Genomic DNA, 26,254 nt, shown 5'->3' with positions numbered 1-26,254 from the left:
CAGTATCTGAGAAGCTATGGAAGGCCGTCTGGGTTTGTGGGATAAGCACATTAATTTGGAGTGTAAACTAGTTCACTAGCATTTAACAATACTGCCACTGAAATCTGCATCATTAGTTTTCAAAATTAACACCCCATGGAGGCATATGGAGCACATCATGTCTCACAGAGCCATTTTTTAGGGATTTACACTCATCATTGCATTGACTCCTAGTCTGAGAAGTATACAATTTTTTCACAGCCATAAAGGTTGGAAAAATGAAAGCCTGTAATCTTCAGCATAATGCTGGGACAAATATCCAGCTGTTTAATCATGGTATACACAGAGTCCCAACTATAATGTTTTGTTTTATCCCAGGAAATGAAAGGAATGGCAACAGCTGACTTTGGACTGTCAAGCTCATGATTGGTCCTGGACAATGACTCTGATTTCTTTCAGTCCTAGATCTTTGACTGTTATTTCTAATTTCCAGAGATAAACACCTTTCTTACGTTAGTTGTTAGAGTCAATAGAAACAAGCCCTTTTATACACTTCACTTACCTTGCTAGACCATTTTCGGGCTTCATCATGTAGCTGCCTAGCAGCCATCATCATGGGCTGATTAATCACCTCTCCCGCTTTCTGCTCTGGGAACTCTTCATCTTTCTCTTCGGGGGGAGGTGGTCTGGGTGGTGGAACTTCACCCTCTGGAAGGGGTGGTTTTGGAGGTGCAAGTTCATCAGTCAGCTGAGCAAGAAAGGAATATATTCAGTACACTTGAAAATATACTGGCACAAAACATGGTACCAGGTTGTTAGGCATCTGTAGGACAATGAGGAGCTCATGCTGTCTCACATTTAAAGGACTCTCCATCACAAGAAAAGTACGTTCACAGTAGTTTACGACTTTGCACACTGAAGGCTGGCCCACTAAGTTTGTGGTGCTGACCAGCCAAATACAACTAACATTTTTATTTAAAGAATAAAACAAATGTTTTCCATTTGGTCAAAATCAATACTTCTCCTCTACATTAAACTAACCCATATCACAGGCGAAAGTATGGGAGATCATAACTAGTATGAACTAGTGGGTAGAATTTGAGGCTTCCCCACTCCTCACTACATGAGACAAAGCATATAAGAGTGAGGTGATATTGTTAATCATTTTATTTGCTAAGACAAAAATTACAACCATTGCGCTGAAAGACAGTCTCTTTAGAAGATGCAGTTAACTTCTGTATTTCCTGTTTGAAAGTCCTGTCACTTAAGAAACGTGGATCTATAAAGCAAACAATGGACTGGAGTCTAGCTGTCTCAAAGGTTGCCTCTCTCCCTCTACCTGCTTCAAGAAGAGTTCCGTGATGTTTGCACTTCATGCAAAGTCCACTGAAGTTAATGAAAGTCTTCCATTGGTCTTTGTATCAGGCTCTTTGATGAAGTGCTTCAATCTTAAGTTAAGTAATTAAGTAATTATGCTAACTTCTAAAAAAGGACCACTAAAACTATTTAAAGTGAAAACAAGTCCGGTACATCCCAACACGACTCTACCTGAACTGAAGTGTCTCTGATAAAAGCTTTATTGTCACTGGATGCAATCATAGATTCATATTTAGGTCAGAAGGGACCATTATGATCATCTTGTCTGACCTCCTGCACAACGCAGGCCACAGAATTTCACCCACCACTTCTGCAAAAAACCTCACACCTATATCTGTGCTATTGAAGTCCTCAAATCGTAGTTTAAAGACTTCAAGGAGCAGAGAATCCTCCAGCAAGTGACCCGTGCCCCATGCTACAGAGGAAGGCGAAAAACCTCCAGGGCCTCCTCTTCCAATCTGCCCTGGAGGAAAATTCCTTCCCGACCCCAAATATGGCGATCAGCTAAACCCTGAGCATATGGGCAAGATTCATCAGCCAGATACTACAGAAAATTCTTTCCCGGGTAACTCGGATCCCACCCCATCTAATATCCCATCACAGGCCATTGGGCCTATTTACCATGAACATTTAATTACCAAAACCATGTTATCCCATCATACCATCTCCTCCATAAACTTATCGAGTTTAATCTTAAAGCCAATCAGTACCAGTACAACTCAAATGTACCATTACTGAGAAACTGAATTGTACTTACATGAAGCTGCTCAATGTCAGGGGGGGGAGGAGGAGGGAAATCAGGTTCTTGAGGCTGGAAGGCTTCTCTGACTTTTGCCACAGCTCCCAGAATCCTATATCCAGAATCCAGGAAGCTCTTCTGCAAACCTGAACAGAAAATCCAATGCTTAATGTAATATGCCCTTGTCACCCTGCATGCTTAGAGGGGGAAAAAGCACTACTCTCAGGAGTATTTGCAGTTTGCACAATACCTGGTTCAAATTTAGGTACTTTCAACACTTAGTTGCAAAATATAATGGTATTTAAACAACAGACAGAATGTTGTACAGTGAGTTTTAATTTTTGGAATGTTAACTGTAGAATAGCCAGCGGGTTTAAACTAGTGCTATGACTAGAGTAAGAATCCACTATGAATAGCCAAAGTAGACTCAGGCACAAATACACAACATCTTGCCATTTTACAGAAAAAATACAGATGTCCTCTTGCCAGCACATTTCAGATACTCACCTGGGACAAAGATCACAAGATACAAGTCTCTTCATAGGTGGTAACAAAAGTAGTAAACTACAGGCTGATCCTGTTCCCTTTAACTCACTGGAGGTTTTCCCACTGAACTTAATAAAAGCATTAAGTAGTGTGCATCTTGATTGCATGATACTGGGGTTTTTGAGGTCATGATATATGGACAAGGAGACAAACTAATTGTTTCAAACGTGCAAAAGCTTCAAGCATCAAAAAGGGGAAAAAATGTTTGAGAGAAGCTCTTTGCTTTATGCTTACCAGGATCAGAAATGTTTCCTGCCACAGCTTTAGCATCCATTACCATTGGTGATATAGTTTTGCTTAGGTCGTCAGAGGCTGCCTTAACAGCTTCACGGAATTTGGGATCCTCTGAATTTTCAACTTCCTTCTTTGCCACCAACAAGATTCGGTTTGCTCGCCGAGCAATGCTGGTGGCACCAGCTACAAGCATCTGAGGCTGGATATTGGCCATTGCAACTTTACATTTATCTAGGTCTTTCTTAATAGCTTCTTCTGATGCGTCCAAGAGAGACTTGGTATCAATTGCTTCATCTACCAACCCTAGGATAAAAATTGAACATGTTAACATTCCACTTCCATGTATGGAAAGGGAAATGGGTATTTAGGGCTCTGGAGGTTGTTCACGTTTGGAAGTATTTACTCTCCTGGATGTTTGGCTCCTTAGATACAGAGTTTAGATTGTTAGAGAAAAGTGTGCCAGAGAAAGTTACATACAGTAGCACAAAGATACAGCATTATCTTCATCATTTGTTCGTTGTAACAACTTAAAACAAATTTTCCCAACCATTGTCATATGTCAGCTTGAAAGAAGGAACAAGAAATACCGTTATCTAGAAATGTTATTGCATGAACAGCATACAATCCACAATCCACTCATGCCTGCCCTCATCCACAGCATGCCAGCAGCAACATGCACAGTGGAACAGAGCTCAACAGTAATCTGCTGCTCTGTGGCAGCAAGACAAGTCACATCAGAAAGGATGACTTTTAGAAGAAATTTGTTTTGATTGACAAGATATCCCAGTGTAGAAATACCATGCTGAAAGTGCATTAGAAAGGCCTTTGCAAGTCTGAACTAGAGCAGCAGTTCTCAAACTGTGGGTCGGGAGCCTAAAGTGTGTCGTAACTCCATTTTAATGGGGTCGCTAGGGCTGGTTTAGACTTGCTGGGGCCCAGGGCCAAAGCCCAAGCCCTTTGGCCCCCCAGCCTGGGGCAGTGGCTCCCCCTGGGGTGGAGGGGTTTGGGTGGGGCGGGCTCAGGCTTCGGTCCCCCTTCCTGGGGTCCTGTAGTAATTTTTGTTGTCAGAAGGGGGTCGCAGTGCAATAAAGTTTGAGGACCCCTAAACTAGAGAATAATGGGTGGGTTTAATTTAGCACCTATATAAAAGGAGGAAACCAGTATTGTTAGTACTATGCAACATAGGTGTTTTCCTGGGTCAAACTGTAGGCCTGCTATTTCTTTCAGACACAAAAAGTTGTGCAGCCATTATATTGTGCACATTTCATCCACCTTAACAGGAGAAAAAATACCCATAATGAGCAATGAGTAACAAAGCTTTCAGCAAGAATTCTTTACCTGTCATTTTTTCTACATTATCAATCCATTGGTTTTTCATGGTCTCAAAATGTTCATAAGCAGCTTGATTTCCAGGGTTTCTTAAGAGGATACGAGCAGCTGATATTACCTGCCAAATGTAAAATATTTAATACAAAAATATTGTTACACAGGGATACTATACATTGTCATGAAACTACACTATTTTAATACAACTATTTTCTAGTTTTACTTTTAATATTCATATGTCAATTTTAGTTCCACTATGAAAAGCCTTCAGCTGCACAAAGAATTCCACTGTGTGAAAAGGATTTAAAATTGCCCTTAGACACCAGGTATCTCAAATTGCAATTCACGTGTCACACAAAAAGCTCCACTTTCATGATAAAATTTTGCTCAAAGGAGCTAAAGCAAATGAGCAGTATATATCAAACATAGACCTATATGACTGTACAAAATTATGCTTTTACATGAAGTTAGAAAATCATTTTAAAAGAAAAATTCATTATTTTCTACTCATATGTTTTGTTAAAAATCATTTTTGTTAGGAGGAAAATTCATTGAAATTACTGCCCAAAAGTTGGAGAGCATGAGACTGTCTCCATCATCTATTCAGCCTTGTTGTGTGTAATAGCTAAACACATCCTCATTTTTATAGTTCCACCTTGAAGTGGACATCACAACACAAATACACACAGGGTTCTTCATGTTAGTTACATCTTAACACAAATGGTAACGGTAAGATCACCCACATCATGCTTTAGTGACTGGGATCATACAGAAAATTCCTTTGGAGATTAACAATGCCAACTAATTTATTATAATTATGAGATGAGTAAAGAGACCTGCGGCGTGAGTTCTCTTGCTGATTTCACAGCTGCTTGAATGCCTTCCACTGTGGTTTTATTAGCAGTTCCAACAGCAGCTGCTTTTTCTGCTGTTGCTCCAAGTCTAACAGCATGGTTTTCAAAGTTTGCTGCCCTTTCATCAAACACCTGTAAGAGAGTGGGGGAAAAGTGCATTATTACCTTCTCAAAGAGATGCTTTCTTTTCTATTCAAAGTGTAATACCACACTCTGCACCATGCTGTCTGACCTACTAATAGATTTACTTCAGACACTGGGGGAATTTGAACCCAAGATTTCCTATTTGCTAGTCAGGTGCTTGGGACAATGTTTTACTTTGTAATTCTTATGTTATTTCCAAGTTTTTCTAATCAAATTAACAGACATTTTAAACTGCTAATCCATCCTGTACAGCTTGTTGCCAAGGTGTGTTATCACACTTCCACTGACGAATGGTATGTCTTACATTATTCTGTAGTAGAACTAGTCAGGAATTCCTCACACTGCATAATAAAAGGCATTTTGTCACAGCAGCTTTGAACCCATAGCTCCCTAGGAATTAATTTGCCTACCAAAAACTAGGTTTCGTTGATGGGAAGAATGCAGCACATGCCAAAGGTTATGACTGTCATGCTTGATATAATTATTTCTAAATTCATTAAGTTTCACAGATTTTTCCTAAAAGGCTTTAATATATCTAATTTAAAAAGTAAGAAATAAAACAGAAAAGAATTTTCCATGGAAGGTTATAATAAAGTGGATATTTATTCTAGAAACTAAAACATTCTAAATAGAAAAATGTCTGTCTCTCCACACACACACACTTTGTTTTATACACTTATTTTCTGAGTATGTGCTCTAGTCTTTAAAAAAAAATTTTTAAACAAATCTATCCTGCAAAGCCAAATTCTCAGGCATCTGGAATCGTTCTGGCCCTGTGCCAACCAGCTGGCCAAATACAACTTCCAAGTACAGCACTTAGTACATTTTGCATAAAGCCAGTGATCAGAAGCACAGAAAGCGAGTTTCACAGTGAAAAAAATTAGGTCTAACACATTGATTGATGTGTCCTTAGATGAACATGATCAGCATCTATTACATATAAAGATATAAAAAGGATTAACTAGTTTAAGTACCCATCTGTCATACAAGTAGCTTAAGAATGTCAACAGCATCATGACAGAAGATCCTTGGTAAGATCCTAAGATTTACTGAATGTTTAGGGACTAACTTTTCTAGTGAATCATGACATAACCTTCAACTCTCAGTAGTTCAGACTACTGCTCATCCATTCTTTATTAGCAATTATGGATCAGAAGACTAAGGGCAAAAATATTGTCTTGTAAAACTGTGTAGTTAAGTATTAGAAGCTGAATGTAAGAAAATATTGGTTGTTCCTACCACACTTACCTCATCCCTATTGGGTGCATCAGGAGGTGCAGTGGCTGCCACTGCCAATAGTTTAATTGGGGTTGTAGTGTCACTAAAAATATCAGAAACCTCCTGGGTCATAGCTTCTTGCATCCTTGTTTTCAGATCCTGAAAAACATAGCATGAAAATCATAAGATTTTGTAGGACCTTCAAATCCCAGAAACAGCATTCTTGCAAAAACAAACTTCATGGGACCACACAAAATGGCAACCAACAGAAATATCCTTTACCAAGTATTTTTAAATACTGCTTCTTAAAGCTATCTGTAATGTTAACCCTTTGGCTACTAGTGATTATAGACCAAATTACCATTGAGGGAATGAACAGTATAGTGTGAGACCCTAGATGGTCCTCAGATAAGTTGCTGCTGATGTGGTATCTTTGGTAAGTGAAAAAGAAAACTTTAAATACTTGGCCAGTTTTCTGAGCATCTCTTTCCATGTACAAAACCCATCCTGCTGCTCATCAGGAACTGCAGATGGAATAGACTCTTTAAATTAGTCTGTCTTTCCTACAGCACACCAAGATTTGGTCCCTAAAGTATGAAACCAAGTGCTTTAAGTCTCACTGAAGCATGGAGCTCTCTATACTTCCAGTGAAAGCTGCTTCCACAGTCAAGTATTCACTGTAAGTTTTCCTATGCTACTTCATACTGAATTTAGTATTTATGTACCCATCCCACCAGCATGAGCAGAGGCTTCCTCAGCTCTTAAACTGCTACAAAATGGTGACCATTCTACCTATAATGAAGTTTTACCTTCAAAGAATCCTGGAGCTGAGTGGCAATCGCCCTAGCCTGAGGTGACTCTCCTTCTCCTCTTGCTGCCAGATCAGCTAGCTGGGCAGCCAGCTGTTCTACGCGATCACATTTGGCAAGGAGGTCTTGACGATAAGGTCCTATCATGACATTGGCTAAACGACGACCTTCAGCGACCAGTCCCCGGATTGCAGCCTGGCCTACAATAGAAAAAAGTACAGTACTTCAGTAATTCACAGACCCCAGAGGTAGAGGGAGTAACTCAGTTGTACTGTCAAGTGAGTAGCAATTAAGGACTAATTTTATTTTTTGGTTCAAAACTTAACCTTCTGATTATTCAGCTGTATTTGAAGAACGAGATTTGCACTCAACCGCATTTCAAACCCAATGGAGAGTTAAAGTCTCTTCAAACTCTCCTTTTGTGCAATATGCTGATGCTTGGCCCAAGCCTCACCATCCTTAACTAGAGTGGGTTGGCAAGAACAGATTATTAGTTAATTGTGTTCCCACTGATCTAATCACCATGAACTTGATACCACCTTAACAATACTCACCGATTCTGATTACTGTAAATTGGCCTCCATCCCCCCAAAATTATTTTAGGGAAAGAAGTCTAGGTGCAATAACTAAACCAAGCAAAGGCAACAAGGAGGAAGAGACAAAAAATAAAAGGGGTAGAAAACAGAGTAGTGATGTGCATCATATCCTCTTTTTCTTCAGACTTCATACATAGGAGAGATTTATCAGCTGCGATGTGAGACTTAAGTTTCCAAGGGTTAGGGTGGAGGCGGGGAGAGAGGGATGACAACCATTTTTTTCTTGCAAATTATCTCCATATTTAGTCTTGACAATCTGTGGTGTTCATTTGTTTAGAGACTGGTGCTCTTTGTTTTTCTAATAGCACAGCAGAGTTCTATTAAATGGGAGTTATTACATTTAAGTCTTAAAGATACATGGAGTATGGCTGTCTTCACTTAAATCTAACACACACAAATTTGGCTGACTCTGCAACAGAGAAGTTTAGAGCTCAGGAGATAAGTTTACAGATTTGGTTACAGAGAGATGAGAATAATTGTGTCACAGCCCCAGAATATACAAGATGCAACATTTTGTGACATCTCTTAGTTTAGCCAAGTAGAGTCTTGTTGGAATCCAGTAATATCTATTCAAGTTGTTGTTTTGGAGTAAGCAAGGAGCAGGTGATGAAGACATTCATTTGGTATATTTCACCCTATCCTGCCCAATTTTTAATCTGGCAGTGAGAATTAAAGATTTTAATCCATTTATCGCTCAGTAGAGGCAGATTATAATGAAGCTGTTTACAAAGCAAACAGCAGGAGATGCCAGCAAAATGACCCACACCATTTTCGAACAACATATGTTTTATGGTTCAGAACTTCAATCAATCCATCCTATAGGGCCAGACTTTACACTGGGAGAAGTGTAAACATGCAAAGTTATTTGTGACATGGTCAAACTCCCTGTTCAGAGAACAGCTCAGAAATATTTTCATAAGACTAAATTTACCAGGCCAAATTCTTTCAATAATACTGTAGAGATCTAACAGAGCACTGTGTTCCCAATGAATCCTTCATACAGGAATCTTACCAACAGCCATAATAAAATAAAAGTCAAAAACAACACACATTAATGCAACATTACAACAAATTTTTAAACACTTAAATTCCAAAGTTAAGGCTCCCACAACTACTTATTCTGGCTCTTCACACATTTTTGGCATTATATATTATTGTACCTATTGACTAAAGCCTTAACATATTTCCAATGCAGGAGAGTTCCAATTCCTATGGAAATTACATAATTTGCATGTAAAATCTCAAATGTAACTATGCAATTATAAATCTTTTTTGCATCTAAACTTTTGCTTATTTTTCTTTTGAAGGGGAAAGAGTGAACAATCGTATCTGTTTACATTTCATGCTTCCAGGAGCTGAATGCTGATGTAGGATGCAGTGGATTCTGGGGCAGTTTGAAATTGGAGAAGTTCCCACCAAGGCAACCAGACCTCCTGGGACACACTTTCACAGCTTCCAAAAGGCCTGGGGAGTCTTATCACACTTTGTTGTACAGTTCCTGCATCAGAAAATGGCTAAAATTGCATGGTACCGTTCCACGTTTATTGTCAACTTCTAGAGAAAATTGGCAAAGTTCAAAAATAAAAAGGTCTCTTTAACTGCCAGCCTTGCAAACCCTACCAGTGATCTAAAAATCAGGTTGTTCACACATCAACAGACGTAATCCTGACCGCACCGAAAGGTGAGGGCAGGCACAGAAGGTCTACAACTGCACTACAGCTGGGTCAGGTTGGGATTCCTCGTAGCTTTCACAGCTCTGCTGTCTGCACCTCGCTATTATGATGAATGAGATTGTAAAATGAAGATTTCAAAAAAACCTTTATTGAAACTATTTTTTGGATAAAAGCCACCCTGCCAGCTAGAAAGCTGGTCAGAAAACAAGAAAAACACCACAAATGTGAGGGGGTGGGGATGCAGCATTTGTCTTCGTAAAAAAGATTTAATTAATTTTCCCACCACTTCCAATTATTAACAATAAAGCAACTCCTGCATCGTTACTATATGCCTGCAAGTGACATACCATGACTATTTGATCACGTTTTCCATTGCTTGCTGGTAACAAAACAATATTGCTGTTCCATAAGATTGTGTAGAAACTGTATGAGGTGAAGCCATATCTTTACGAAAAACCCTTACAGAATGTAACATCTACTTTCTATTTACATGGGAGTTAATTTCCTAATTTGCCAGCCGATATACAAATGTGTATTTTAGGCATTGTACTTGAATTACAAACAATACAAAGCAGTGTAAAAAATACTGCATTTTGTTTTGTTCCTACTTACATGTATGGATATTAGAAAACTTCAAAGGCATGTATGGTACCACTTGTTGACTTATCAAGTTTTTTGTGAACACAGTGATTTTATACCAATTTTTATTTAGGATAGTGAACGCATGTTAAATTCACAAATCCAGCTGATCTGATGATCACCTTGGAAAGGTCCTCAAAGTTTTCTTAGCCTTTGTGCCCTTTTTACATTGCAAGTTCTCCCATCTTCAATATGATGCTCATTTTCCTCTGCTTAAATTCATAAGTGGAGGATCCATCACCACACTTCACCAGCAGAAGCAGCACAGAATGCTGCTATGAGCCACAGGCTATAAACTATGCACCTCTACATAAACCAAACGTCTCAGATGTGCTAAACAAAATCTCAGGAGATGCAGTTTTATTTTTCTGATTTATTATGAAGCCAAACAGTTATTCAGCAAACAGCTCACCTACTCCACGGTCATCAACTGTCGGATTGTCAATCCACCTTTGAGCTTGCTCAATCTTGCCCTCCAAATGAACAGCTGCCTTAACTGGCCTGGTGTTTGCTACTGCCCTGTTCGTTTTAGACTGTAAATTCTGCAGTGATGTAGCTACTTGCTTAGCCAGTACCCGGGCCTCTGGAGAGTCTCCTTTCCCACTGAAAATCCAAAAAAGATAGTTGAAGTCACACGCTCAACTGAAATCAATACAAGACATTATATATTTCTGAAAACAGATTTAACTGTAATACTCTCGTGAATCAGTTCACTATAACTATGTTCATTATGTACAAAAACAGAAATTAAGAATAATGACTTATACAGGACTTTATTTACGGGGTTAGAAAGACACCAATGTACAGACTGTAGGGTAGCAAAATCTGAAGAAAATCTTATGTTAAAAGCACTAACTACAAATGGAAAACGTGACAGATTTAATATTAAAGACCACTGTTGACACCCACATAAGTGTAACCCTCCTCTTCCACCCTGCACCTTCTTTTCAGATCTGATATTGAAACACTTTCTTTAGCTAAATATTGAACTAAAGCTCACAGATCCTTGTGGGACCATTTTAATACTATGCTTTTCTAAGCTTTATCTGATTTAGAACATAGGCATAACGATTAATGATCCAAGTGCTTGAAAGACCATCTGATAGTTTAGTAACTTTCTTAAAGGACCAGAGTTATCATTTGGGAAGGCAACTGTATCAGTAAATGCATAAGTGCACCTTAGTTAGTATTACAGACTGTGGGCAAAATTCTGTGTTATTCTGCAGCTCCTTTCTACTGCTCCGGTGGTGCAAAGAGGCCAGTTTCTAGCTAGACCTTGCCTGTGGAGAATTTTTATAGCAGAGATAGATATCTTCTTATAGGGGGACCTCATGCCATCTGATCTTCTGTAGTGGAGATATAGGACAGGAAGGAATCCCTTGCTACAAGCTACTTGTGAATCTGAAGTGTGAAGACTATGATATTCTCTTTCCCATGAAAATGTTTTGCTCCATGTAGGAGGAAAACCCACAGTATGAGACATTCATTCTCAACAGAACAGCTAATTACACTTTCAGGATGCAAATTTCTCTGTGTAACTACTTTGAATTTCCTGATCCATCGAATTCATGCACTCAGACTGCAACTGCAAGATGCTCGGATACCACAATGTGTGCAGTATAGATACATACTGTCTTCGTAGATCTGACAATTTAGCTGTCAGAGCAGAGATTTCTCCCAGGGAACGCAGAATGTCATCTCTGTCTTTGGGGTCCTCACACAGTTCTGCAATTTTCCTGGCTTCGGCCATAATTCCCCGAATTTGTTCTTCCCCTTCACTTCCCCCATTAGGGTCTGCGAGCCAGTTCTTCATATAAAGGAATAGGTACAAATAAAGATTAAGTCACCTACTTATATAAAATCTTTTGAACACGGGCATTTCACAGAAGATTCTCATATTGATAACATACCCTGATATTCTAATGGCTACTAGGTGTTTTGTTATATGAGGCAAGCCATACTAAGTTATGTACATCTTAGCTACCATTGTCAAGTCCCACTTACATATACTGTTTTCACAAGTTCACTTTAACTAGATGCTGTTTAAGTATTCACAATTATTTTATACCTAGGTTTCCCACAAGTCTAAATTTATTTATTTGACAATGTAGAGTTCTTTTTAGGAATCTTTCTAAAAATGTTGTACAGTAGGATGTTGGATAATAGTTTTTTTTTAACACTGAATTAATGGAGTGCATGACCTAACAATTGAAGATGAAGTTTTCTTGTTATGAAGAAGATGCTACATATCCTTCCTCCATTATAGAGCTGAATAAACTACCCTCTTGGTCAAGCAATGTACTGTTTTACCATTTGCATAAAACATAGCAGCACTCAATCTGCATTTGTACTTCCCACAGAGAGCCCAAGGGAGTTCAACATTGTGAAACTTTCATAGTATTGGCTCCATAATTCTTTAACAAAAATGTTATGGCCAAAATTAGACTGTACCTCCCGCTCTATTTTCAGAAATGTATCAGTTTACATCTGTGTTAAAAGAATTTCCATTTTGAGAGAGAGACTGTGAGAGAACTCTTCTGGGCTCCCACTAGATAGTGAAATCAGAAAGAAGAGACTTATGTATGCTCAAGAAAATGTCCCCAATATATACCTCATGTAAAGTAATCACCATGTTTGGGGATACCTGCAATAGTTCAGCACAGTGACTTAAAGGCACAGTGTGAGAGATTTTTTGAATTCATAAAATTACTATATACCTGAGCAGCATCAATTTTTTTAGCAATCGCCTGCTTAGAGTTGGTCATGGCCTCCAGTTTGCGGGCTGCATTTTCCACTTTTGCTGTAAGCAAATCCAGACCTTGAGACACCTGCTGTGCTTTCTGAATGGCCACTGGTGTAGCACCTTGTCCTCTACTCAAAAAACACAAAGATCATCATAGGAATATCATACAAAAAGTTGTTTTTATTTTAATTACAAGAGGCACTAACAGTGGTTTCGAAGTTTTCATCAATTCTTACCACAATCATGATATTGCAAAGGTGTTCAGGAAACATGTTTAAAACGTACACAGGGGAGCGGGAACAAGAAGGCAACAGCTCATCTGAACACTGGCTAGGACAGGTGCCTCTTAAAAAGGAAACACAAATGGTGCCTGTCTCTTACTAGAGTTTTACATGCAACATCAGCACAAGAACTGAATTTTTTGAAGGTTTCCTAGTATGACGACGAGAAGAGAAAAGAGCGTTATGGGGGCAGAGTGCAACTGAATTACCCGTGGCAGGGCCCTGTGTCCACTTCCTCTGTTCATTCCTCAGAGGCTTCTCAACACTCCTAGGACAGTTTAAACCATGGCACTTAGGGGGAATAATGCTTTTCCACATCTTATGCTGCATACAGCAAGGAGGGCTGGATTAAAAGAGTTATGTACTGCAATTTAAAGGTACACTCTGCTTTGGTTCCCATATTTACACCAGTTCAAAAGATAGAATACTGAAAAACACATAGGCTCTTGGTAGGACATCTTACTAAATTTGAACCCAAGGGAAGGTTATTGAAATACACATAGGAAATCAGCAGGGCTCTGCAGGAGAAGAACTGAAACCACCACAGGTGGCTGTTCAAACATTTAGAAATAAAGTACAACTGAAGAGGAACATTCTTTAAAGCAAAAGCCCAAGAATCTTACAGGTTTTTAGATGTGGTTGTAGGAATCTCAGGTTCTAAGTGTCTGAAGTACTAGAGTTCATAGAGATTTTTCCTCTTCTTATAAAAGAATACATTGTTAGTTTAATAGAGCAGGCATAGATGACAGGGGAGAAAAAACACCAAATGAGGAGATTGTGGATAATCATGTAGTAGTAGGCCTAAGGGCCCCTCTCCTGAGTCCGGCCAAAACTTCAGATATGCTTCTTCAACCCTAACCTCTAAAAAATTAGATACAAGGACCTTTAACTACTTAGCCAGCACAGAAATTAACTGTGGAGTGGGAGTGAGGGTGGGGGTGGATGTCATCATCTTCCTAGACGTCTCAAGCCAATACAAGACTGGCACCAACTGTTGCTTTGTGAAAGCAAGAAAACTCAACCTTGAGACTGAATTTGTCCTTGACGCTCTGCAAAGAACAGGTAAAATTTCAAGGCAAATCCTGCATTATTTCTTTATGAATCTGCTAGAAGCTTTTAAAGAGGGAAGTTTTAACCTTCTTCTTCCACTGTTCCCATGAAGGCTGAAATGGATCGATGCCTTGAAACTGGTTTTGAGGACAATGCAACTAATAATTTGGAGATGGCTTCAGGTTTAAGAATTGCACAGATGGAATCATTAAGCAACTAAATAAATATTCTGGAAGTTGGATCATACTCCAGATTTGTACCTTTTTGATGTACAAGGACTGTGAACTGATAATGACTGTTAATGTATGCCAGTGCTTATTTAGCTAAATATAAAAAGTATTCCAAGCATGAGCATATACGATTAGAATGTTTTATAGTTTGGCATACGGAGGATTTAATAGCTTTATTTTAAAGAGAGCTCAAAATAAGTAACTTGTAAGTAATTTCTGGCTTTGTTCACTTCTCACCCATATTTCACTAGAAGGCTTATGCCAGGAGAGGCCATTTGGTTTACGTACGTTTGAAAAACATGGTATTTATGAAGTTTTCTTTTACATGCTCTCCTCTTACCAATTTCTGTTGCCACTCCTGGCAATATGCAAGATGCATTAATATTTCAAAAAAAAAAAAAAATTGTGCCAGGAAGCCACCACATATCTACCTAATGGATCACTGGAACAGTTTGTTTTGTTGAGGTAAGATCAGTGTTAGGAAACTGACTGACAGTCTTCAACTGCACATCAATTTTGTGTCCTCAGCCACCAAAATTCAATTACAAAATTCATATTACGAGGTATTTTGTAACCCTCCTGCCTTTCCACTTTCACAAAGAAACACAAGGCCCCCTGAGCTTTTGAGAGTATAATAAGTTCTTAGTGCTTTGGCATTGCCTTTCCTGTTCAAAGTGCCCTATAAAACATGATCTAATTGATCCCATTAGGCTACCATATGTTGAACTGTGTCTGCTACAAAATTGCTCTTCCAGCCCAGAACCAGAATTTCATCATGGGACAGTGGGCCTGATTCTCCTCCCAAAACACTGTAAGTCTGGAGTAACTCTTGCAGTCAATGAAGTAACACAGATGGAAGAATGGTGCAAGCAAAAGAATCAGGCTCATCAAGGCCAAATGGAAAACAGAAACAAAAAGAACTTGTAGGTGAAGACTAACTTCTACATTATTTATCAGGGTGATGAGCAACTGCTATCTTCTGGTACATCACCTCTGGCAACCCAAAGGACTAGGGTACTCTGAATCATATGAAATGTGTTGATTTATAAAAGGCACCTGAGTTTGTGGAATTATTTATACTGAGCTGAAGACCCCATTTCTGCTTGTTGATTTTTCAAGGCAAATCAGGTCGCTACATGTTTGCAATTGAGTGAAGTCTGAATGATCTAATTCAACTATATTGTTTGCTTTGTCCCAAGAACACTGGTAAATATGAATTCACATCACCATGTGTTTTATCCTTCTGGAAGAGATGGCAAGACAAACAAACAAGATAATGTGTATGCTCCTACAAATATAACCTGTTGTACCACAGTGATGAACATCACAGCCTAAACAGCTATATACTTCAGAGACACTCTTTTATTAATAATAGAAGGTTTACCTAGCTCGGAAATCAGCCACTTGATCAGTCATCTGGCCTAGCATTTTACAGGTTCCCAGAATCTCTCTGCGTTCTTTGCCTGCACACAGTTCTCCCACTTTTCCGGCTTCATCAAGGATCTGCCTTATAGCTTGCTCACCAGGATCCCCTAATATGCAGGAGACAGTCAATAAGTACACTGAAAGACACTCATTGCTTATTAAGAGGAAACTGCTAATTCCACCATGACCTGCTGCACTAATCATACTTCATTCACTGAGTAAAGTACATTAACTGAAATGACTGCAAAAGCACACAGAGTACAAGAAATCCAATACCTTTTACTAAGACAATGTTCCTGCAACAGCATAGTGTTGTTTTAATAGTATATCCTGTCCCATGAATTAAGCATGAAATGAATCCCTAAAGATCGTTTCATTTCTACTGATGAAGCTTCTATAGAAAATTTTAGGAATATAAAAACATTTTAAAAGAACATGATTTTGAATTGTGGGGTTTTTTGGGTGGGAGGCAAGGGAAAGAGGGACTAACTTTCAAAGTCTTAGCTGGAGCCTACAGCAAAGCTTTCTTGGTGTTCAACAAAGAGCATGGTAGTTCTAGATTCTTTTTCTTTTAAAAAAACCACCCAGGTGTTGTGGGCACCTCCAGCACTCACAGAACGTTCATGTGCCAAAGAGCTTACAGTTTAGGAATGACTCAATGAAAGCAAGCAACAAAACAGTACGGACAAAAGATCTGGGATTAATGAGGTTACTTCAATTAAACCTAGTGTGCTACAAGACAGATTTATTTTTTTTAATCTAGAAACTAACAACTTGTTTGACTCGCTTCTTAAAGTTTGATTATTGCTTTTCTATAATGCTGTACACACCTAGTTAATACAATAATTAAAATCCAAGTGTAAGATACAAAATTTCTTTTAAAAGGAAAGTTGCCAACCCAGTTAAAACTGGATTGTATTAGAAACACATTCATTAAAATGTTATTTTGTAGGATGCATTTCAATGACCTTTCGCCACAGGAAACTGAAGTTGCCACGACTGACTATGTAGAGGGAGGGAGGGAGAGTGAGAGGGAGGTTTAAAACAGTGACACCATACACAGCAAAAATAAACACTTCCAGTATTGCCGCTCAGGTGTACATTGACCTACACCTTAAAAAAAAAAAAGAAATTAGTTTAGATATTTGATGCACAAATGAAAAAAAACCCTGCCAATTGGTTATGTTTAGCCACAGGAAAGTCTTACAGGAATTTTTAAAAAATAGATAAGGTGTCATAAATAGCAGTTTTATATGTGGAAAAGATATATCTGAGAAGATGGGGGGGGGTGTTGGTAAAGGGGGGAATAAATAAATAAATAATGGAAATATAGCAGCCTGATCAATACTATATAGAACTAAAGCTATGAAGCATGAAAGTGCCTATGGGATTTTTTTTATTCTCTGGGCTGCAGAGCCACGTTTTCCCATATTAATTGTAATGTATTACACTTTTTTACTAGCAAAGGAAGATAAATACAGCATTAAATATTGAACACATTTTCTTACAGAATGGAAAAGAGAAGATTCGTTTTCACATGGTTTAAACTATATCATTTGAACAACATGAATAAAAAACCAACAGAGCTTTCCAAAGCACTTTGCATATAAATTATTTTCTTAACATTAATATTTGAAGGAACATCTAAGCATTTCTTTTCAGAATACTTCACCTGTAATTTAGTAATATACCAGAATTTTTTCTAAAAAACCCACAATCATTTAGACAGTAAACTCTGAACACTGCATGGGTGGAGTATTTTGATTATTACCTGGTGATGCATTGGGATCCCTTAGCCAGCCCTTTGCCTGGTTCATCTTGGAATCTATTAAGGCCAAAGCTCTCTTCATAGCTTCAGTGTCCTTTACAAAAGAGAAACTTTCACAATCATTCTCTTTGCCAAAGCACAGATAGTAAACGCAATCAAAGCTGATAGAAAATTAAGCTTAACACAAGTCAATTCTCCTATTAAAACAGCTCAAAAATGTACTGGACAGCAGCAGGTCACAGTCTTTTCTTGAGAATTAAAACCAAAAGACGTTTTCATTTCACTCAAAATGCAAAGAACTCTTACATGCAAGTTTTTAGTTACTTTTTCTGTTCAGTTATTTTCCCTGTGCTACAATTCCTGCAGGAAAAAAGCTGCAACAATTTTCAGACATAGTATCTTGGAAATCAGGATTTTTAAGTGTATACCAAGACTCTGTAGCAACTATAGTAAATTTAGCAACAAGATTATGGTTTATAGGTCTTTTCAGAAATGACTTGATACTACTGGAAGTGGCATCTTATAGTTAAGAGGTCAATGACAATTTTAATGCCCCTTTCTACCTAATCTGTTGAACACCTACATTTTTGGAATTCATCTGCCCTTTAAAGTCAGACACTAGCTAAGTGTCACTTTTGAGGAAACAATAACAAGGATGGAAGAAGATACAGATTTACTGTCAGCTATTAGGATTCAGCGAATAATCAGAACTTTTAAATCTATGGAGACTAAGACATACATGCGATTTAGGTCCTTTCTAATAAGTAAAAACTTTATCTTCTCTACCCATGGCAATGAGTCTCTTCCAGAGAAGCTCTCTTCTAACAATAGCAAAGGTATTGGCTCACTAACACTCCTTCACCTAGAAAAGCAGAAAACATGGAGTCCTTTCTCTGTGTGTACTTGCCAGTGTTGATCAGTTAACTCTCCACTAGAGGGCACTGTGAGTTTGCTAGCCAACTAGGAGCAAACAAGAATAATCAAATATAAGAAGTCTGAGACAGGGCCAGAATAACAGCTCTTCAATAAGCATATGATAAAAGTAACTTACATTTGTTTATTCCAAATGGTGTTAATGAGCTGCCCCTGCCACAGAGTCATGTCTGAGCATAGTTCAAAGGACTGGTTTCAATCTATGCAGTCCTATATTGTATGGGACCCAGCTCCTTAAAGGTCACCTCATGCCATATTGCAACTTCTAGGTGGCTCTTGGAGTCAGGGGTTAGGTTTGAGCTCTCCAAGTCCGGTGACAGAACATGCTCATTAGAAGGCCTAGGTCTCAGAACCTGCTTCCTCTACAGTCTGTCAGAACTAGAGATTGATGAGCTTCAGGGGTAAGTGAAAGATCTGTACTTGGAGCAGCTTTCAAATGACTTCAAACCATCATAGGGCAGGATATACTGGTTTTTATTAACTTTAGAGCTCTATAATTTGTGAATTCTGTATTTAATGTAAGGCAAGTGATAAAACGATAAGCACCATGCATAAAGCTATTAAACATTTAACTAAGCTGATAAACTTATCACTTGTGATGATGGTTGCAGCTTTTAGTTATTGCATACCAGACTAAAGGAGTTTTAGCTCTGAATGGATAGTGGAGAGCAAACCTGCCCCTCCATAAATAATCCAAAAACAAAAGCATTAACTGAAGCTTTAAAAAGGTATACATATTAGTCACTAGTCTCTATATTAATGCTCTGACCCTGTAGAGACTTGATGGGATCACTCAGTGCTTAAAGTTAAGCTTGTGCATAAATCTTTGTAGAATCAGGGCTTTACCACTGAGAAAGGGGTTTATAAATGAAAGGATTTTTAAAGTTGTGTTTGTCCTTCACATCCATATCTCTGAAGCATTCAGTAGAACACTGCACTTTCAAGCTTTGGATTTATACTATGTATTGAAGAGGTTTCAAGAGGACAGACTGAAAAAAACCTCATTGATTTTTTTCCACTTTAAGTCTACTTAAAAATTTTAGAAACCCATATCTTCCTCCTCAGTAATGTGCACTGATGATGCCCAAGAATTATATCTGATCATGCTAATTGCAGTCCTCTACATTGCTTTGTATATTTATAATCAGTAAAATGACACTGAAGGTTTCCTGTATATTACTGAGTCTCTTGTTTCGTAAACACAAGGAAACATGATTTTACTTTATTTTATTTTTTTTTAGCTTTTACACTTTTTATTTTGAAAACTCCCAGCACTACGTACTCAACCTGGGATCTAAGAGAGCCAAGTTGTCTTCTATCACCTTTCCCATCAGCACCGGGGCTCCATTCCTGATTATTCTGTTGTCTAAGTCTTGCCATCCTGTGTATCAAATACATCAATTTCTGGGGCTCCCCAAAAGCTACAGACATAATGCACAGATTTGAACAGCATTCTCCCCCACACACACCCTTTTCTTTTTTTTGTGGTGGTAAGTCAAGATCTGTTCTGCTTGGATATTTCAGATTTCTGCTAGGAAACTCATTCACATAGCCAATAAATTGTTTCAATCAATTCAAGAGCATCTCTTCTTTAAAAGCATAGTTACCAAGCTTCACATCAACCCATGGACTGCCCAGATAGCTCCACAGTTGTAGCCTATCCAAATCATGGTTGTATGGTACTAGAGTATCTGCTTTTGAACAGCAACGCATAAGATTGCTCTCAGCTTTTAGCCTGTTTTAACATTTTCATTCTATCCAGTCAGGATTCATTTCTAATGGACACACTCCATCAGAACAGGCCCCTTAACTGGACACACTGATACTGTACTTGTTGTATGCTTCATCCCTTCAGCATTGACAGAGCCTGGCCCACTGTCAGACTTTGGGAGAGGGTTGGAGCGCAGAGATCATTGAAACCTACAGTCCTGTTGATTGATAAAGGTTGGCAAGCAGGGACCTGGAACTAAAAACGTATCCAGGGAAGCCAGTTTTAGTACCAAAATATTAGAAGATGTTTTAAAAGAAACAAAAGATGTTTCAGTTTCTGGACTTTGATCTTCTTGGAGTTCTGAAACTGTTCCACTGATTTGTCTCCCTTCTGATGCAGCTAAATTTATGGTGTCTAAATTTTCCTCAGATAAAGGAGGTAGAGCAACAGAAACAAAACTGAGTCCAGTAGCACCTTAAAGATTAACAGATTTATTTGAGCATAAGCTTACGTGGGTAAAAACCCCACTTCTTCAGATGAATGGAGTGAAAATTACAGATGGTTCTCCACTTGTGAGGTAACTCCCTTCTCTCCGTGTGTCAGTATATTTATGTCTGCATCTGTAATTTTCACTCCATGCATCTGAAGAAGTAGGGTTTTTACCCACGTAAGCTTATGCTCAAATAAATCTGTTAGTCTTTAAAGTGCCACCAGACTCCTTGTTGTTTTTGTTTTTGTGGATACAGACTAACACGGCTACCCCCTGATACTAGAAACAAAACTGCTTTTTCACAGAGCCTAAATAAAACAGGCAAAACAATCAGGGTTACCACTGCCTGACTCGGGAAGAGGCAATGGGCATTTTACAAGCCAATCCTCCAGCAAGGGTACCTCCTAGATCTACTTTCCTCTTTTTGCTGCTTCCGCCATCACTAGTAATTTTGTGAACAGCCATAGAGCTAGCCCAGATTGGAAAAATGATATTGGCAATTTTCCTGCCTCAGAGGGAATCTCCAAAATCTGACACTTTCTCTTGTTGCTAAATATTAACTATAATCTCTGAATCATTAAGTACCCTAAGTCTAGAGAAGTTGTGCAATATCTGCATTTCTTTACCAAAGAAGGCAATGTTGGGAAAGTACAGCAAGTCCTGTTTTCTGGCATATCAACTAGCTTAGTCAAACAAGGTTCAAGCCTGGGAAGCATCCAACAAGACTGCTGGATGCTTCCCAACAGCCCTCCGTTCTCAAGAAATGCTCAGTCTCTTGCAGAATCCATTCCTTATTCACTACCGGCTTGCTCGTCTTCAGCCTCAGTGGGAATTATATGAATTGAGCACTGTAGCAGCAGATTCTTTTTTCCTAGTTTTGTTACAGCCTGTAGACATTTGAATTAAAGGAGAAACTACACATTTATATACTCAAATGTATTCCATTTGTAGTTTCATCCCCACTCATCTACTGGGATTTTTCATTTAACTGTTCGCCCGGGGGGGGGGCGGCCACACATGAAAAACTTAGCAACCAAACTATTCAACAATTAAGTTTTGCTTCAACATTCATTCAGCATTTAAATTATAAACCAACACTCACATTATGTTTAATCAAAAACAAAACAAAACAAAATCTATATTTAAGCAAATTCATGGTTTGCCAGAACTATAAATATTGTCTAAATTTGAAATTAACACCCAGTCTAAAAAACAGTGTTAGAATTATCTTAATGAAGTTAATAATGGTGTGCACTTGATAGGAAAAACAGTTCTGCTCTAAATTTTTTCCTCCACTTACTTTATTCCCTCTCCTTTCTGTAGGAATCATCTCTTTCCATTGGAAGTCTCCATCAGTAAGGAGAAGCATGCAACAGGTACAGCAAATATAAGTAAATTAATAGTTCCTCTCTCCCCAAATCAAGCATTTGCCACGTGTATCAATAGAGGAAGGTCTGCTGTGTGGGACCACTAGCAAGGCAAGCAATACCAGGACTTATTTCTTCTCACAAGCGTTCAGTTGTAACATTTAATATCCTTTGTACCATGAACCGTTCAACACACAAGCAATGCCCAATGCAACATGTCTAAAATGCAGGCAGACTATCATAATCCTGCATGTTGAAATATAATTTATAATTGAAATATTACTCTAAATTTACCTAGAGTGCACAATGATGTACTTGGAATACTGACCACAAAGCATACTTATGTATTATGCACACTGGCCAAAATTTTCCACTTACAGATACTGTCAATATAAGCATTTGTATAAAAGCTCCTTGACTTGTGTTACTAACAGAAATTTTTCACATATATCTTAAGAATTTTGAAAATCTCACGTACTATCTTGTTTGCCCTGCATTCATCTTAGGACAGTGAAAGCTTCCTGGGTTTCCCATGCACTAGAATAGTGAGGTTGTGTGGGTTTCAAAGAAAGTGGGGGAAATGTTTAAATCCATAAGGAAAAACTAATTGTAAAAAAGTAACTTAAGTTATGAGCCTAAGCCACCTGCCCTGTATAGAAGGCTCAAGCTCTCTGAGGAAACTTATTTATTGAGGGGCTGTGCTGATGAAAAGCAAGAGATTCTTCCCACAAACTATGGGATGGGCAAAATTACTGTATAAAGCTTTCCATCAGACAGAAAGCCTGCTTCTGTATAATTGGACTCTATGATCATGAGCACCAGAAGCTAGTAACATAGGTTAAACAAAAACATTCAACAGGAACCTGTCCTAAAGACTTGGGAAGACTCCCATCAAACTCTTAACAGCAGAGTTGCATAGTCTGGGCTGTCATCACTCACACCTAACAAGCTGCTCCAAACTTCAGATATCTTAGATCAGAGCAGGGGTAGCTAAGCTCATTTAAAAACCTCTATTAGACCTACATACATAAGTATGGTGTTACAACTGGCACACAGGAAAAAAATATACACAGCACACAGCACAAAATCCCACAGACATGCTTTTTTGTTTTAGTACAAAAGTACAGGTGTGAGGTGTGGAAGAAATCTTACCTTCTAAAGGTGAGAAAAGATAAACAGAAGAACAAAAACAAAGATGCATAAAGTAGTCATAATAAAGAAGTAGTAGAGTGGTAAAATACTTCAAATGCAAAATCAGGGTCAAGGCACCAATACATAGGCTAATGTGATTTTAATGTCTCTATCACAACAGGTTTTCTAAGGGGGAACTAGTCTGTCTTTATGTCTAAACATTTTTTAAAATATAGTTTTTCAGTTATTTGCTGCTTTGCCACTGATCCTAAAAAGCCTGTTAGCAGCATACTTTAAAGGCCATCCAAACACAGTGGGCATCCCAACCATTAGTTGTGCTGCTGTGTTTGCTGGTAACTGCAGCTACACAGGACGTGAATGCACACAGCAGTAGCTCTGCATTCGGCCTGTGCTCTACCCATGTGAGCAGGCAGGCATTGATATGGCAGCATTTTCTGTACTAAGCGGACAGTCAGGTAAAGCAGAGCAATGGCATCCCTTGCACACTCCATGTGCATGCCAGTAGCGGCAAACAAAACCCAAATACGTTGGGTTGACTGGGAGCCATTTTTGTAGAAGTTCCAACTTCTCAGGTCTCATTTCACACCTCTTCTCCTCCAGAAGGACTGTTTCGAACACAGAGCCTTTTTGGAGGTGAGGGGTAAGAAGAACATATACTGATACTAATCCCACCCACACCCAGGTTGATACAAAAAGATTTGCTCAGTTAAGATGGAGTTCTTCACCTCGTCTTTACACCGAGCAACAAATTCAAGTTTCTAGAGATAATATGAATGCAAACTAACCGCCTGCTGACACATACAGAAGCGCCTTAAGGTAATACTAGATTGGGTGTTTAAGTACTGTACTGAGTTGGACAAATTTTGTACAGACCTCAAGGGACAGCTTGTGTGCCCAATTAACTCACACCACACAGTGTAAAATTTGGTCACCACATGACTGAGATTAAACACACTCTTTCCTTGAAAAGAGCATACTAAAGTCTAGCACTTCCCTATCAAACCAAAGAGAGAGACCAGAAATGAGCACAAAACCCTGATCTCCTACATGGCAATACAGAGTGCTTCCAATACGCCACTGGATCATGTATCATGCATTTTAACCTACTTGTTTCTATTATAGGAATCAGCAAAGACTAAGCAATGGGACAGGCAAGTTACTTTTAAAAACAAGCTTTAACTGGAACCAAATTATCTCCAAAGATATTCTTTGTACCTTGGTATCTTGTGATTAGCTTGGCAGAATTCAATTTTTTAAAAAATAATTTTGATGGACAATATTGATGGTTTATTTTAAGCACTTTATTTTTATTCATTTAAAATCTTTCACAATTGTGGGAAACTATGGGGAGCAGACAGTTTAATGACAGACATTCAGATTCAAAAAAAGTTAAATCTTCTTAACTGTTAAAACACAAATTTCAACCAATGTCAAAATATACAACATAAATAGCCTTAAGTCAAACTCTGGTAAGTTCTCAAGTTGCATTTTTCTTGCATTGCCTGTCTGTAAATTTTTATCAGCATCATGGAAACATTTTTCATTGTGTGTATACAGTGAAATGAGCATTTACTGAAAAATCTAGTCTTTCCAAGCCTATTTATGATATAATACTATATTGTGTTACAAGATAAGGTTGTGTACACTCTAGTCAAACATTCTTGAAAACCTCAATTTATAGTTGCTGTGAGAAGCTAAATAGAATCTGACTTCTATTTCCAGAAAGAACAGTGAACATACCTTGCTAGCCCAGGCATCCTCATCCCAGGAAGTGAGCTGTAACACCCGGATGATCTCATTTATTTCAGCACTCATCTTCTCTACTGTGAAATTGCGGTTTTTCAAGGCCTCTTCTATTCCTTGGCTTTTGGAACTTTTAGTCGTTACAAAAATCTTCATAGCTGTGAACATTGCACTCTAGATTAGAGACACTATCTAAGATATGATTCATATACAAGATCTCCTCCTCCTGCATAAACTCAGAAACAGTAAGCTATATGTTTTGAACAGGACAGGAAAACACCATAAAGACTTTAAAGGCTGGTCTACACTTAAGTTTTACTGGTAAATCTATGTTGATTTATACAGTGTGGGTTTTTTGCTGATAGTTATAAATATGTCTACACTAGAGCTCAAACAAGAATAAGCTATAGTAGTATAAACACTTTTACACTAGGATAACTGTTTCTACACTAGAGAGGTTTTTTGCCACTTTAACTGTACTGTTCGTTAATTTATGAGAAGGGGTAGAACATATTTCTTAGAATTTGGTTACAACCTGACAAGTTTTCTGCTCTATAGCTAGGACCAATCGAACTACACCTCTTAGACTAGCTAACCAAGTGTCACAATTACTCCCACATTTCTGTGAAGAATGATACCAAGTGCATTCCACTCTGCAAAACACATCCATAATACTCTGCTTGAGGTGGAGGGCATGCAGCAGCTGAGGCAACATAGGAGGGAGAGCTGCCCAGGTTTTCACAGAATGCACAGATGCAGAAACATGGTTGTGCAGTACAGTCAGTGCAGTTTTTGCTGGGAAAAATGGTGCTGTGTGGATGCATTCAACTGTGTTTGCTTGCAATCAGGCTCTGCCATGGTTACACAACAGTCCCATTCTTAGGCTAGATACATGTGGTGACCAAAAAAAAAAAAAAATCTTATTTAAAGAGAAAGAAAAGTTATCCTACTGTTCTATTTACATCAATTTATCATATATTCAGCAAAAATGCAAAGGCAATTTGCCACTTTTGAAGCTTGTAAGAGTTCTGTGGCACCTTATAGACTAACAGACATATTGGAGCTTAAGCTTTCGTGGGTGAATACCCACTTCATCAGATGCATGTGGGGTATTCACCCACAAAAGCTTATGCTCCAATACTTCTGTTAATCTATAAGGTGCCACAGGACTCTTTGCCGCTTTTACAGATCCAGACTAACACGGCTACCCTTCTGATATTTGAATTA

General features: G+C 38.4%; 1 protein-coding gene across 2 annotated transcripts in view; it reads right to left on the bottom strand.

The window, feature by feature from the left end:
• VCL (vinculin) overlaps positions 1-26,254 on the bottom strand; it is a 105,777-nt gene that overhangs the window by 15,120 nt on the left and 64,403 nt on the right. For both annotated transcript variants that reach the window (XM_073353147.2, XM_073353149.2), the window contains exons 6-18: positions 25,025-25,185; positions 17,635-17,725; positions 15,823-15,970; positions 12,852-13,005; positions 11,766-11,941; positions 10,547-10,737; positions 7,227-7,426; positions 6,448-6,576; positions 5,038-5,187; positions 4,214-4,322; positions 2,876-3,178; positions 2,114-2,241; positions 542-727 (exon numbers count right to left, since the gene is read on the bottom strand). In XM_073353147.2, coding sequence (XP_073209248.1) covers positions 542-727; positions 2,114-2,241; positions 2,876-3,178; positions 4,214-4,322; positions 5,038-5,187; positions 6,448-6,576; positions 7,227-7,426; positions 10,547-10,737; positions 11,766-11,941; positions 12,852-13,005; positions 15,823-15,970; positions 17,635-17,725; positions 25,025-25,185 — 2,126 coding nt within the window. The remainder of the gene's footprint in view (positions 1-541; positions 728-2,113; positions 2,242-2,875; positions 3,179-4,213; positions 4,323-5,037; positions 5,188-6,447; positions 6,577-7,226; positions 7,427-10,546; positions 10,738-11,765; positions 11,942-12,851; positions 13,006-15,822; positions 15,971-17,634; positions 17,726-25,024; positions 25,186-26,254) is intronic.

Source organism: Lepidochelys kempii, chromosome 7 (genome assembly GCF_965140285.1).
Source record: "Lepidochelys kempii isolate rLepKem1 chromosome 7, rLepKem1.hap1, whole genome shotgun sequence".
Taxonomy (NCBI): Eukaryota; Metazoa; Chordata; order Testudines; family Cheloniidae; genus Lepidochelys; species Lepidochelys kempii.
The sequence above is the reverse complement of the archived record's forward strand: the minus strand, read 5'-3'. Positions and strand labels throughout refer to the sequence as shown.